The sequence below is a fragment of the Littorina saxatilis genome, linkage group LG15 (genome assembly GCF_037325665.1).
Source record: "Littorina saxatilis isolate snail1 linkage group LG15, US_GU_Lsax_2.0, whole genome shotgun sequence".
NCBI lineage: Eukaryota > Metazoa > Mollusca > Gastropoda > Littorinimorpha > Littorinidae > Littorina > Littorina saxatilis.
Window position 1 is genome coordinate 49,161,231 of NC_090259.1, and position 14,576 is coordinate 49,175,806.

The 14,576-nt window shown below is 41.8% G+C and overlaps 1 protein-coding gene across 1 annotated transcript; it reads left to right on the plus strand.

Moving 5' to 3' along the window:
- Window positions 1-8,690: 8,690 nt before the first annotated feature.
- On the plus strand, window positions 8,691-13,201 carry LOC138948151 (uncharacterized). Its single transcript, XM_070319653.1, has 5 exons — window positions 8,691-8,847; window positions 9,861-10,001; window positions 10,972-11,050; window positions 12,003-12,089; window positions 12,555-13,201. Exons 1-5 carry the CDS (start codon window positions 8,800-8,802, stop codon window positions 12,713-12,715), a joined length of 516 nt encoding a protein of 171 aa, XP_070175754.1. The 5' UTR covers window positions 8,691-8,799; the 3' UTR covers window positions 12,716-13,201.
- Window positions 13,202-14,576: the final 1,375 nt, after the last annotated feature.

The window sequence follows — 14,576 nt, forward strand, 5'->3', positions numbered from 1 at the left end:
TTTAACTGACACTGTTGTTTTTCCCTATATAATCCTTACTATTTTTCCGAGACGTCGTCGTGTTGTGTATTTAGCTTGCCACAACCTCATACATGGTCCTAAAAGTTAAAGTTGAAGAAAATACTAAAGATAAATGAAAAAGCTGACGCAGTGTCATTCGCACCGTGAATCCCCCCATGGGAACATACTAAAGTCTGGTTCCAAATAGGCTCAATTTCCTTCTATTTCTTTGTATTTCTGCCTCGTAGGGGTAGGGGTGTTCAAACCAAAGGCACCTTCAAACCAAAATTCAAATCACACATCTTACAATACTAAGACACTCAGCAGTAAAAGGGTGTCTGCTGGTAAAAAATTCCAAACAATCCTAAAAGTACTTCACTACTAAAAGTGCTTTTAAAAAGAGCCGTTATTTTTCCCTCTATATTCAGTATTGTGTTTTCTGCGAACATGTAGTCTATTTAGATGGTTGTCGTGTGCACTTGAGTTGCTAAAGCGTTTTCAGTTGGGCATATGTCGAAAAGCAAAGAATTAGCCCTTTGAAAACCATCAGAACTGTCACACAAAAATAACATTTACCTATCTCACCAACTGACCAAACATAGGGCTTTTCCTTATGTATTATGTATTGTCGTGTTTTTTGTAGCATACTTGTGAAAACAGCCACCACTGTTGTAAATGATACTTTAAAGAGCATTATTTCATTTTTACAGTTGAAGGACAACCTGGACTGCCGTATATTACAGCTGTTTTACAATCAGCCAAAATTTTCTTAACAAACGTATGTTAAGAACAACTCCCATAGTGAAATTGAAGGAAAACAAATTGAAAATCCCCCTGCCATAGAGGAGCTAAAGAATCAACAATAAACGACTGCATGGATAGCTTGATGCACGAATGCATTGCGGACATGTTTGTCTCCAACCAAGAGAAAGTTCCAAAAAATCCCTTTTGTGCTTCTTATTATACAGTGACGTCAAAGACAGCCTTTTCTGCTGTTCATACATTCAGGGGTTATGGTTACACTAAACGACGTAGTTGTAGCCATACTGCCATCCAGATTTATTTTTTCCTTGCGAGCAGTCACAGGGTGTTTGTGCTGTCTGCCAACCGTTAGATGACCCCGCCCAAGTCTGTTAAGGGACCGTTTGACCGTTATAGAACGCGTCTTTTTGATTTTTTGGCACAGTTGGAAACGGTTGATTTTTATCCCTACCATTGTTTCCAAACATTATATAGGAATGTTTTGTGAACAACGGATAATAGCCGCTACTCGCATGTGTAGCAAAAGTGAGCGTACATACTCACCCTGGTCGTCCAGCCGTTGTCCGTTGCCCGTCTTTATCTGTCTGTACTGAACATTACCTTTGGATATTTCTCCAACGCTATGAAGTGAAGAAACACCAAATGTTGCAAAATGTTGTATGACCCCAAGAGCTCAAAAAAGATACTTGAGAACCTTGACCTTACCTTAAGGTCAAGGTCACAGGGAGAATGAATGTGGTCTAAAAACTGCAAAATTTCACATTGTGCCAGTTTTCTGGAAAACAAATTAAAAACAGCGGGCTTAGTTTTGTATGGTATACAAGAAAAAGAAAGCCTTATCTTCTGATACCATTTTGGTTGACCTCGCTTCAATGTCAAGGTCAGAGGAGCCCTTCAAAGTTGAATTGTAGACATATTTTGATGTGAGCTTGCCCCTTTAACTTTACTATGGACGATATCTCTTACAAACTTAAACACTGAGTGGGGCGTTTGTTAGAATTTCATAGTGAGCCACATCTGGTCACATATCGTTAGGGTCAAGGTCACATTGACCCCTATGAAAAATGTGACCAAGCCGGGTAAAGAAATCCATGTCTCTTGGTAAAAAATCTTAACAAAGCAAAGCCCATGCGACTCTCATGCTTGACCTTTGTCTTAAAGTGACCTTGACCTTCAGGTGACCTTGAAGGTGAAGGTCTAACAACTGAAGCTGGCAAGGACATTGTACACTATTAGAACTGGTTTACAGATTTTTCCTACCAAATTACACATGACCTTTGGCCAAGGTCAAGATCATCAAAGGTCACACATCACAAGGCTATCAATTCAAGACATAGGAAGCATAAACATACTTATTGGCACTTTCTACAAAGAGACATTGTCACTTTTAGTGATTCAATTGCCCGTTTCAGTCACATTTCATAAGGGCAAAGTGACCTTGACCTTGATGATATGTGACTAAATGTGGCTCAATATCAGTATATAACATGTGCCCCACACAATTATGAAGTTTGAAAGATTTTTTTCATAGTTCAGGGTCAAGGTCACTTCAAAACATGTATACAATCCAACTTTGAAGGTCCCCTGTGACCTTGACCTTGAAGCAAGGTCAACCAAACTGGTATCAATAGATAGGGCTTGCTTTGACCTAAATAACACTTGTAGCTAAGGTCGTCATTCTCAATAACGTGGGAGAAAATTGTGAAAATGTGAAAATTTACTGTTTTTGAACAACATTATTTTATGTCCCCTGTGACCTTGACCTTGAAGCAAGTTGTGCGCAGTGAGTTGGTTTACGACATTCACCCTTCGCTGTTATAGACAGGCACTTAGTAAAACCAAGTATACAGAGCTGGATCCTCTATAACCAAGGGGTACCGTAGAAGAAGGCAAAAGAGAAAAGGCATTTCAATGCAAGAAAGCGTTAGGCCCGTAGGACTTGTCTTACAGCTGGTTCATAAAATATACATTGAAACATGCTAACTGTATCCTTTACATGACTTTCACCTTTATGTGACCTCGAAATTCAAGGTCAAACAATTGAAACTGTCAATAGCATATCATTCGATACAAATTGTTTTACACATTTCTCTTACGAAAATACATATGACCTTGACCCAAAGTCAAGGGCCAAGGTCACTGAACATAAGACCAGTAATTCAACATAATTATACAAAGGATAATGGTGCTTTTTAACACTTTTTATCAAGACACATGGTCACTTTTAAATAGTGATTTCTTTACCCGTCTTGGTCACATTTTTGATAGGGGTCAATGTGACCTTGACACTGACGACATGTGGCCAGATGTGGATCACTATGAAATTCTAACAAAGGCCCACTCAGTGTTTAAGTTTGTAAGAGATATCGTCCATAGTAAAGTTAAAGGGGCAAGCTCACATCAAAATATGTCTACAATTCAACTTTGAAGGGCTCCTCTGACCTTGACATTGAAGCGAGGTCAACCAAAATGGTATCAGAAGATAAGGCTTTCTTTTTCTTGTATACCATACAAAACTAAGCCCGCTGTTTTTAATTTGTTTTCCAGAAAACTGGCACAATGTGAAATTTTGCAGTTTTTAGACCACATTCATTCTCCCTGTGACCTTGACCTTAAGGTAAGGTCAAGGTTCTCAAGTATCTTTTTTGAGCTCTTGGGGTCATACAACATTTTGCAACATTTGGTGTTTCTTCACTTCATAGCGTTGGAGAAATATCCAAAGGTAATGTTCAGTACAGACAGATAAAGACGGGCAACGGACAACGGCTGGACGACCAGGGTGAGTATGTACGCTCACTTTTGCTACACATGCGAGTAGCGGCTATTATCCGTTGTTCACAAAACATTCCTATATAATGTTTGGAAACAATGGTAGGGATAAAAATCAACCGTTTCCAACTGTGCCAAAAAATCAAAAAGACGCGTTCTATAACGGTCAAACGGTCCCTTAACAGACTTGGGCGGGGTCATCTAACGGTTGGCAGACAGCACAAACACCCTGTGACTGCTCGCAAGGAAAAAATAAATCTGGATGGCAGTATGGCTACAACTACGTCGTTTAGTGTAACCATAACCCCTGAATGTATGAACAGCAGAAAAGGCTGTCTTTGACGTCACTGTATAATAAGAAGCACAAAAGGGATTTTTTGGAACTTTCTCTTGGTTGGAGACAAACATGTCCGCAATGCATTCGTGCATCAAGCTATCCATGCAGTCGTTTATTGTTGATTCTTTAGCTCCTCTATGGCAGGGGGATTTTCAATTTGTTTTCCTTCAATTTCACTATGGGAGTTGTTCTTAACATACGTTTGTTAAGAAAATTTTGGCTGATTGTAAAACAGCTGTAATATACGGCAGTCCAGGTTGTCCTTCAACTGTAAAAATGAAATAATGCTCTTTAAAGTATCATTTACAACAGTGGTGGCTGTTTTCACAAGTATGCTACAAAAAACACGACAATACATAATACATAAGGAAAAGCCCTATGTTTGGTCAGTTGGTGAGATAGGTAAATGTTATTTTTGTGTGACAGTTCTGATGGTTTTCAAAGGGCTAATTCTTTGCTTTTCGACATATGCCCAACTGAAAACGCTTTAGCAACTCAAGTGCACACGACAACCATCTAAATAGACTACATGTTCGCAGAAAACACAATACTGAATATAGAGGGGAAAATAACGGCTCTTTTTAAAAGCACTTTTAGTAGTGAAGTACTTTTAGGATTGTTTGGAATTTTTTACCAGCAGACACCCTTTTACTGCTGAGTGTCTTAGTATTGTAAGATGTGTGATTTGAATTTTGGTTTAAAGGTGCCTTTGGTTTGAACACCCCTACCCCTACGAGGCAGAAATACAAAGAAATAGAAGGAAATTGAGCCTATTTGGAACCAGACTTTAGTATGTTCCCATGGGGGGATTCACGGTGCGAATGACACTGCGTCAGCTTTTTCATTTATCTTTAGTATTTTCTTCAACTTTAACTTTTAGGACCATGTATGAGGTTGTGGCAAGCTAAATACACAACACGACGACGTCTCGGAAAAATAGTAAGGATTATATAGGGAAAAACAACAGTGTCAGTTAAAGTCCGTTTTGAAGGTGTTAGTGGTTGGGGATTTTGAAAAGCATCAGACATCAGGCAGATACAATCCTTTCTGCGTGTTCTGGTGCAGAAAGAGTTTTCAGTTTATACATTGGGGTGACCAGTAGATACCATTTTACAACCATATCCCCAAACGACATTTACAGAGCCCAAAGAAGGATTTGGGTCAATTTCAAAGCCATTTTTCCGTATGAAGCGCCAACTTTATATGAAAATGTGTTTAATAAACATCAAAGGACTGAGGTTGAACTTTCTGATAAGGGACATTTTAAACCTAGTCATTGTCACTTCAACGTTGTTCTCTAATATGCCTGGACTACTACATGCAGACAGACAGATCTAGATCTAGTGTCTCTCTTTCTTGCACAGTGTCACCTAAGCTTACTGTGTGTGTGGGTGTGTATGTGTGACGGAGTGATTGAGTTTGTGTTACTGTTTGTCTATTTCTTACGTGAGCCTTGAAGGCTTCGCCTCTTGTTTCTCATTGTATAGCCTACGTGCATCTGATTTATGACACAGTGTTTCATAACACACCATCTTCCAGCCTGTCCGTCTGTCTGTTTTTATATATGAATGTCTGTCTGTCTGCTTGCCTGTCCATCTGCCTGTCTGTCTGTTTGTCTGTCTGTCTATCTATCTGTTTGTCTGTCTGTCTGTCTATCTGTCCGCCTGCCTACCTGTTAGTCTGTCTGTCTGTTTGTCTGTCTATCTGTTTGTCTGTCTATCTGTCTGTCTATCTGTTTGTCTGTCTGTCTGTCTGTCTGTCTGTCTGTCCGCCTGCCTGCCTGTCTGTCTGTCCGCCTGCCTGTCTGTCTGTCTGTCTGTCCGTCCGTCCGTCCGTCTGTCTGTCTGTCTGATTGTTTTTATGTTGTATGTGTCTGTGTCTTTGTGTCTGTGTCTTTGTGTCTGTGTCTTTGTGTCTGTCTCTTTGTGTCTGTCTCTTTGTGTCTGTCTCTTTGTCGGTCGAACTGTCTGCTTTTTATATTTAGTCAAGTTTTGACTAAATATTTTAACATCGAGGGGGAATCGAAACGAGGGTCGTGGTGTATGTGCGTGTGTGTGTGCGTGTGTGTGTCTGTGTGTGTGTGTGTGTGTGTGTAGAGCGATTCAGACTAAACTACTGGACCGATCTTTATGAAATTTGACATGAGAGTTCCTGGGTATGAAATCCCCGAATGTTTTTTTCATTTTTTGGATAAATGTCTTTGATGACGTCATATCCGGCTTTTCGTGAAAGTTGAGGCGGCACTGTCACGCCCTCATTTTTCAACCAAATTGGTTGAAATTTTGGTCAAGTACTCTTCGACGAAGCCCGGGGTTCGGTATTGCATTTCAGCTTGGTGGCTTAAAAATTAATTAATGACTTTGGTCATTAAAAATCGGAAAATTGTAAAAAAAAATAAAAATTTATAAAACGATCCAAATTTACGTTCATCTTATTCTCCATCATTTGCTGATTCCAAAAACATATAAATATGTTATATTCGGATTAAAAACAAGCTCTGAAAATTAAATATATAAAAATTATTATCAAATTTTTTTGTGTGAAATCAATTTAAAAACACTTTCATCTTATTCCTTGTCGGTTCCTGATTCCAAAAATATATAGATATGATATGTTTGGATTAAAAACACGCTCAGAAAGTTAAAACGAAGAGAGGTACAGAAAAGCGTGCTATCCTTCTCAGCGCAACGAATACCCCGCTCTTCTTGTCAATTCCACGTGCACTGCCTTTGCCACGGGCGGTGGAGTGACTATGCTACGAGTATACGGTCTTGCTGCGTTGCGTTGCGTTCAGTTTCATTCTGTGAGTTCGACAGCTACTTGACTAAATATTGTATTTTCGCCTTACGCGACTTGTCTGTATCTGTGGCTGTCTATCTGTCTGTCTCTCTCTTTCTTTCCCCTTCTTGAGGCAATAAACTGAGGCGAAAGAGATATGTCAACACGTGCAACACAACAACAATGTGACCTACTTATCCGTCAATACAAGTCCCGGCTTGACCGCGCCACCTAGCGGACTCTGCCGGTACCCTTGGACACAGTCACGCACACATCACGTAGCTAACACAGGCTAACAATGAGTTACCCCCCACTATCTCCAGTCGATCAACTCAAGATACGTGATGTTTTGTCACAACAGGGGGGACCAGTGAAATGCCATAGTGTTAACAGTTTGACACTGATTTGCCACATGAAATGGAAATCAACATGAATGCGTAGAGAGGAGAGGAAAGCCTGTCTACTGTGTACGGAATCATAACTCCTTTTTGTAATTTTTTGTATACAATAATACTGAAAGCATATAAAGCGCACAAGCACACAATAAGTCTATGCTCCCCGCGCTGTACATGTACACCAGAAACGAAATCAATATGATTGCGTAGAAAGAAGAGGAAAGCCAGTCGATTATGTGAGGAATCATAACTTTTTATTTTTTTATTTTTTTTAACAATTAATATACTGAAAGCATACAAAGCGCACAACCACAGAATAATTCTATGCTCCCCGCGCTGTACACTACGAATGATGATAATAAACAACTGCTATAACACTTGATGATATCTAAATTCGAACAAAGTAACAAAACAATCAAATAAAATGACAACAACGCAACATACTTTTAACCATTCTGATAAACATCGCTCCACGGCTATTGCCAGATCTTAATTTGAGATCAGTGTTCGCGAGACGAAAATGATTGCAGATTGGCCAACTTCGACAGTGATCTCCGTTCTGTTCTTCACAGTTATGATAAAGACATCGTTCTGAGGTCAAAACAAGTCGACATTTTGGGACTGCTTCCGGAAGAAGACCGTAATAATTATATGGTTTCATCACTGTCAACTGGTTACAGAAAAAATCGTCTGCTCCAGTGAGCGCCAAAACCAAACGGTTGATTATCACGTGACACTTTTGCCATATTTAGAGTTGTTTGCACAGTAAATACAGCCGCGAAAAATAGCTCGCTTGAAACTGTCTTACATATCAATTCCTGTGTAATTTAAAAATTACAAAACACCATGAAAAATCATTATCGACGATCGCGAATCTGCTTATATCAATAATACATTACAAAAAGCTCTAAATATGTATATAAAAAAAATCGGTTTCCTTGCCAGACAAGGAAACTCAAGGCATCCTGCCAGGGAGAGAATGAGCCGAACTCATCGTTTTGACCTGAGTTCAGGATGACTTTTAACAACATAATACACTCGTACCAAAAAGCGAAGCAAGCCTGATATTTTATCTGAAGCGCACTATTTTAAAAATGATTAAATTTGATTGAACCGCTTGAATAACTAAATTTCTGTCGACGGTAATCTGGTTGGGTTCCATGCTCGTCACCCGACTTTGCGGATTGGTGACAGTCCAGATCGATGTACATTAGCTATATCTAAATAAAAACGCAATCTCGAATAAAACAAATAGTTACAGTACTCCGGTACTACTTTCATGATAATGTAGGTTAAAATTAGCCTAGAAGTGTAAGGGCAAAACATACCACCAACAGTCATTCAACCTTCAAATGAACAGATCATTTCATGATATTGTCGGTTAACATTAACCTATAAGTGTAGGGGCAAAACATACCACCAACGGTCATTCAACCTTCAAATGAAGAGATCATTTCACAGATAACTTCAGACACTGGCAGTCACCTGTCCAGGAGGCGAGAGGGAGGGAGGGAGGGGAAGAGAAGATTTCAAACTTTACCTGCCGGAAAGCGGTATTCGTTCAGAAAGAACAAGGCCAAAGAAACCCTTCTGGTGGCGAACTCATCAATATTTGTCAATCCGTATAAAAGCAGGAAGAGGAGAGCGTTGAAGTAGAATCGCTTCTCCCGATACGTTCCGGTACCTACAACGTCCACTGCAAACAACGACACCACCACCACCACCACCGCCACCACCGCCACCACCACCACCACCACCATGCGCTGGTTTACCCTGCTTGCTCTCTTCCTGGGTCTCTGTGCTACTGTAAGTCCACAGTTTTGTTTGCTTCTTTTCTTTAATTAATATTAATTTCAGCATACACAAACCAAGACTTGAAATAAAAAATGTAAAGCATTGTTGGCAACCAAACTAAAACAAATTGATGCCCGTCAAAGGTAATTGACTTTGCTATCAGGCAAACTTTTCAGATCATAGCTTTCTTTCGCAGGGGTCAAGGGACCGCCGCTTAGCCGAGGGTACCCCCAAAATCGATCTGACGAAAACGTAAGAAAGCAACCCAAATACGGGCAGAAAGTGAAATCAATAGTCTGGCCAAAGCAGGTTTTTTTGTATGACTTCTTCTTCTTATTCTGCGTTCGTGGGCTGAAACTCCCACGTATACTTGGTTTTTTGTTTTTTTGGCACGAGTGGATTTTTACTTGTATGAACGTTTTTACCCCGCCATTTAGGCAGCCATACGCCGCTTTCGGAGGAAGCATGCTGGGTGTTTTCGTGTTTCTATAACCCACCGAACTCTGACATGGATTACAGGTGTTTTTCCGTGCGCACTTGATCTTGTGCTTGCGTTTACACACGAAGGAGGATCAGGCACTAACACTCCACCTAAACCCACCAGGCGCGGCCGGGATTCGAACCCACGACCTTCTGCTTTTGAGGCCGGCGTCTTACCACCAAACCATTGCGCCCGTCATTTTGTATGGCTAACTTAGTTGTGTACTTCTTGTGTAATGGCCGACAGATGCAGGAAGCAACAGTATCAATGGTTAAAACCAGGAAGTGTTTGCCTCAATTTTGAAATGTTCCACGACCGTGAAAAAGGCGGTATTTTAGCATTGGCATAGTGGATTGCTGTGGAAATTTCAAGATTTTCTACCTACCGTCGCAAGACTGAGGTACTTTCTGTACAATTTCGGATCAGTTTAAGCTCATGACTTCGCACACGATCGACATTTTTCTTAATGAACGCGGCTATGCTAAGGCGATGCACAGCATTATTTTTTTTTAAGTGTAACAAAGCGATCTCTGATCTCTTTCAGGTCCTGTGTGACGATGACAGTGACGTCACGGCAGCAGAGAGCACTGGAACCGAGGCTCCCCTAGCGGCCGACGCCCCAATGGCGGCTGACGCGGGCATGCAGAACCAACCAATGGGGGGCATGAACAACCCCTGTGCCTACGTGAGTCCCTTTCATTCTCACAACTTATTTATTTTACGCTAATCAGTGTGAGGGAGACTTCCGTCAACCTTCACAGCAGGCTCGGCACATTTGTCGCCCGTGAGGCCGGAGCGCCGCGAACTATTTTAAGCTCGACGTTTCTGATACGTCGTCAATACGAGGCTTGAGAACACGAATACATGCATGCACAAACAGATACTGATTACCCGGTGTCCGATCAGCCGGCAACAGCCCACACAGTAACCAACAGCCCACACAGTAACCAACAGCCCACACAGTAACCAACAGCCCACACAGTAACCAACAGCCCACACAGTAACCAACAGCCCACACAGTAACCAACAGCCCACACAGTAACCAACGCTAAAGTTCAAGTAACCAACGCTAAAGTTCAAGTAACCAACGCTAAAGTTCAAGTAACCAACGCTAAAGTTGAAGTAACCAACGCTTCGCTTTTGACTCTTGGCGGCGATATTATACTCACACCCCTCAGTTTGATGACGATCAGTGACGTCATTTCAATGAATCCAATCAACAAGCACTGACCTTTAGATCAGTGTTCAGTGTTCAGGGCCGATATGCACGAGTCGATGTTAGAGACTTTAATTAGCCCGGGATAAACTGCATTGAGGCTACAGTGTATTCCGGACTAAGTCTCTAACCTCGACTCATGCACACCGGCCCAATAGGCTACTCCATGAAGGCTTCACAAGAAACACGGTACCATAGGGCCCACTGGGATTTATCACATTTAGGTATACACATGGATCGGGGACAGGGCCTGAAAATATGACTACACGCATGCTGCAGAACGAGTTCTGTCACCGTGTTGCCGCAGCTTTTAGAAACATCTTTTTCGGTTTGCACAGGGGGAACTTGCTTTCTTGGGTTTTTTCTGAACGTTTGGAAGGAATACGTCTTCCAGGCACGGTGATGAAGATGACTGATGATGCACTTTTTCTGTTTCCAGACGAGGTGTGGACAAAGGTTCACGTGTGTCGCCATCCCTAGTCCCATGGGAAACGGTTTTAGGACGCCCTACTGTGTCCGTACGTTGTTAGAGAGAGAGAGAGAGAGAGAGAGAGAGAGAGAGAGAGAGAGAGAGAGAGAGAGAGAGAGAGAGAGAGAGAGAGAGAGAGAGAGAGAGAGAGATAAGATAAGATAATTATTTATTTACGAGGGTAATGATGTAAGCAGTACATGCTTTTTTACAATGAGGGAACAAGAGTAGTACTAACACCTGGGAAAAAGACGTCACAAATAACTCATGATATCATAATAAAAGTAATGATAGTAGTAGTACTACTACTAATGATGATGATAATGATCCGGTATCTTATTTACCGGTATTTATTTATTAGAGAGAGAGAGAAAGAAAGAGAGAGAGAGAGAGAGAGAGAGAGAGAGAGAGAGAGAGAGAGAGAGAGAGAGAGAGAGAGAGAGAGAGAGCAGAGAGAGAGAGAGAGAGAGAGAGAGAGAGAGAGAGAGAGAGAGAGAGAGAGAGAGAGAGAGAGAGAGAGCAAACAAATAAACAGACCGACAGAAGTTTAGAAAGTTTGATTTCTCCTTCAGAAAAAAGGTAAATTTGTCGGGTAAGGGGCGGGGGGAGGGGGGCGAGTGGTTAGGGCTGGCGCTTTCGGAGCATAGGACCCCTCCATCATGAACACTTGCCTGGGCTTTTCTTGACATGGGATGCAAGGTAGGGCGAGGGAGGCGTCATATACTCCTATTCTCATAACTTGACGCTCTTGTTTTAGGTTTTCATTATATGAGTGTGTATTTATCCTCATGTAGCTGTAGATTTATTTAGAAGAGTTAGAGGACTCAGAATTGTGTAAAATCTTACATCTGAACGATGTCAGTGTGTGAATGCAGTGAGGTATTTGTTTAATGATAATTTCATTAGCTAGAACATATATTTACATGTTCACTGATGATGGTGTAGTGTCTGGTTATTTCTCATGCCTGAGAGTAAAGTCAGTGTGCTGTGACTGCCCCCAGGTCAAGGTGTGGATTGCGATGACCTGACTGACGAGGACGACGATTGGTCTGGTGGAAACCGTCCTCCATTCGGCAAGAGGCAGATGGGTAACGCCACCATTCTTGTCTGTGCAGTGTGTGTGTGTGTGTGTGTGTGTGTGAAACCGTCCTCCTATCGGCAAGAGGCAGATGGGTAAGGGTAACGCCACCATTCTTGCCTGTGTGTATGCGTGTCAGTGTGTCACGTGTCAGTGTGCCACGTGTTTGTGTGTGTGACAGTTTTGTGAGTGTGTGCGCAGTGTGAGATTGCGTGTGTGTGATTGCGTGTGTCCTTGTGATTATGTGTCAGTGTGTGTGTGTGTCTGTGTGCGTGTGTTTCAGTGCGTATGTGTGTCAGCATGTGTGTGTGAGTGTGTGCGTGTGTCTATGCGTGTGCGCGCGTGTGTGAGTCTGTAACTTGGGTTACGTGTCATGACGTCACGGCCGGTCAGGTCGACCTGGGTCGTTTTTCAGTCAGAGCCCGTATCATCATCATCAATGACATCACCATGGTAACTTGAAAATGTGTTACAGGTATGATGCCGCCCGCGCAGTGCCAGAACACGTACCAATGCAACCAGCACCTGATGATGGGGGGCGGCATGATGACGGGTATGGCCTACAGCTGTTGTCGGGTGGGCGGCGAGTTCGTGCGGCGCTGTGTCGAGCACCCCAAGTACCGACCCATGCAGTAAATGAGTAATAATAATAATAATAATAATGAACACTTATTAATAGCCCCTTCTCGCCAGAGCTCAGTCACGGCGATGTACACTAGCAAAACGAACACACACACATACATACGCACACACACACGCGCGCGCATACATACACATGTGAACTGCACACACACACACACACACACACACACACACACACACACACACACACACACGCACACACAAACACGATCAAATCTAATTAATACAGTGAGAAAAAAATCCTATTCCAGATCACCAATAAATACTCAAAATTATACAATGCCAAAAAAAACAAAACACAACAGATAATAAGTGTATCTTTTCTGTATCATAAGTGTATCTTTTCTGTATCATAAGTGTATCTTTTCTGTATCCTGAGTGTATCTTTTCTGTATCATAAGTGTTTGACTGTCCGCTTTGAAGACCAGTTGGTGGAAGTGTCGCGACGTTTTGTCTTCAATTAAACGTTCCACACACTCACTTCATGTTTGTGTTTTGATTCCGAATGTTGGAACGTTATCAGTCTTTGTGTTTGAGGATTTCTGTGCTATAATGAATCTGTATGCCTGGAGTGAGTGAGTTTTTTTCTTTTTCTTTTTTTTAAAACTTGTGTGAGTGAAAGAAACGAAGAAGGGAATGGAGGGGAAAAAAGATAGAGAAATAAATAGAAATAGATAATTATTGGCAAGTTCGGTGTATGATACACAGCAGTTCTAAGGGGGGGGGGGGGGGGGGGATTGAATGAAAGCAACCAAGCCATAACAAGCGAAGAAGACACAACAACAACAACAACAACAACAACAACAAGAAGTTCATCATCAACAAAAACTTAACAGCAACAACACCGCCACCCCCGTAGCCGTCATCAACACCACCAACACTTACAAACCGTCAACATACACAACGAACAAACACAACACACATACAACCAAACAACATCAACAACATGAAGAACGTTGACTTGTCGTTATACCACCTACACAGATAGACACTCTTCAGCAAGCCTATTCACCTCTGGTGTCATGCTGAGAGGGAACAGCTCCTGAGCTCCAGACCAGAGTCAAGTCCTAGCTTTGCATAGTTACAGGGCCGGTGTAACACGAGAAAACTACTCCCACGAGGTTTTTACTCCGGAGTAAAAATGTTTACGAAAATGTTACTCCCACATAACACGAGGAAATTACTCCCCACGACAGGTATGTTCCGAGTAAATATTTCGAACGAAAATGTTACTCCCCTGACGAACAAATAAGGAATGAATTACTCCACCCTAACACGAGCAATTGACTGCCGACGCCAGGTGTACGTAACTTTTACTCCCCTTGCCCCTGTTAGTCCTGGTGGTGGAAGGGGTGGAGGGACTGAGGGGTAGCGCGACATTCGTTTGTGCGAGATCACAATATTGGCATTATTCCTTCGCTCGCATCTCATTTTCGCGTACGAGATTTTTTTTACTGGAAGTACACATTTGTGGAGTAAAAATGTCGTGGAGGAAGTATTTTTTTAGTTCCCTGGGGAGTTCTTTTCTCGTACGACAAGTGTACTCGGAGTAAAATTTACTCCGGAGTCAATTTTTCATGGAGTACAAATTTCGTGTTACGCCGGGAAGGGTAAGCTGTGTCTAGCTACAAGACAAGGAAAGGATCTAATACAATGTAAGTACGACGTCTTTCATCATTGCATAAAGCAGAGCAATTGTACATAATTACAACAACTACAATTGTCGGTTCACTGAGTCAAAATGATAATACATGTTACATAAATGTGGAGAGTAAATCTTGGCCGAAGGATTTTGCTGAATCAACATTAATAACAACGCAAGTTGTTGACCAATTTCACAAAGAAAAACAAGGAT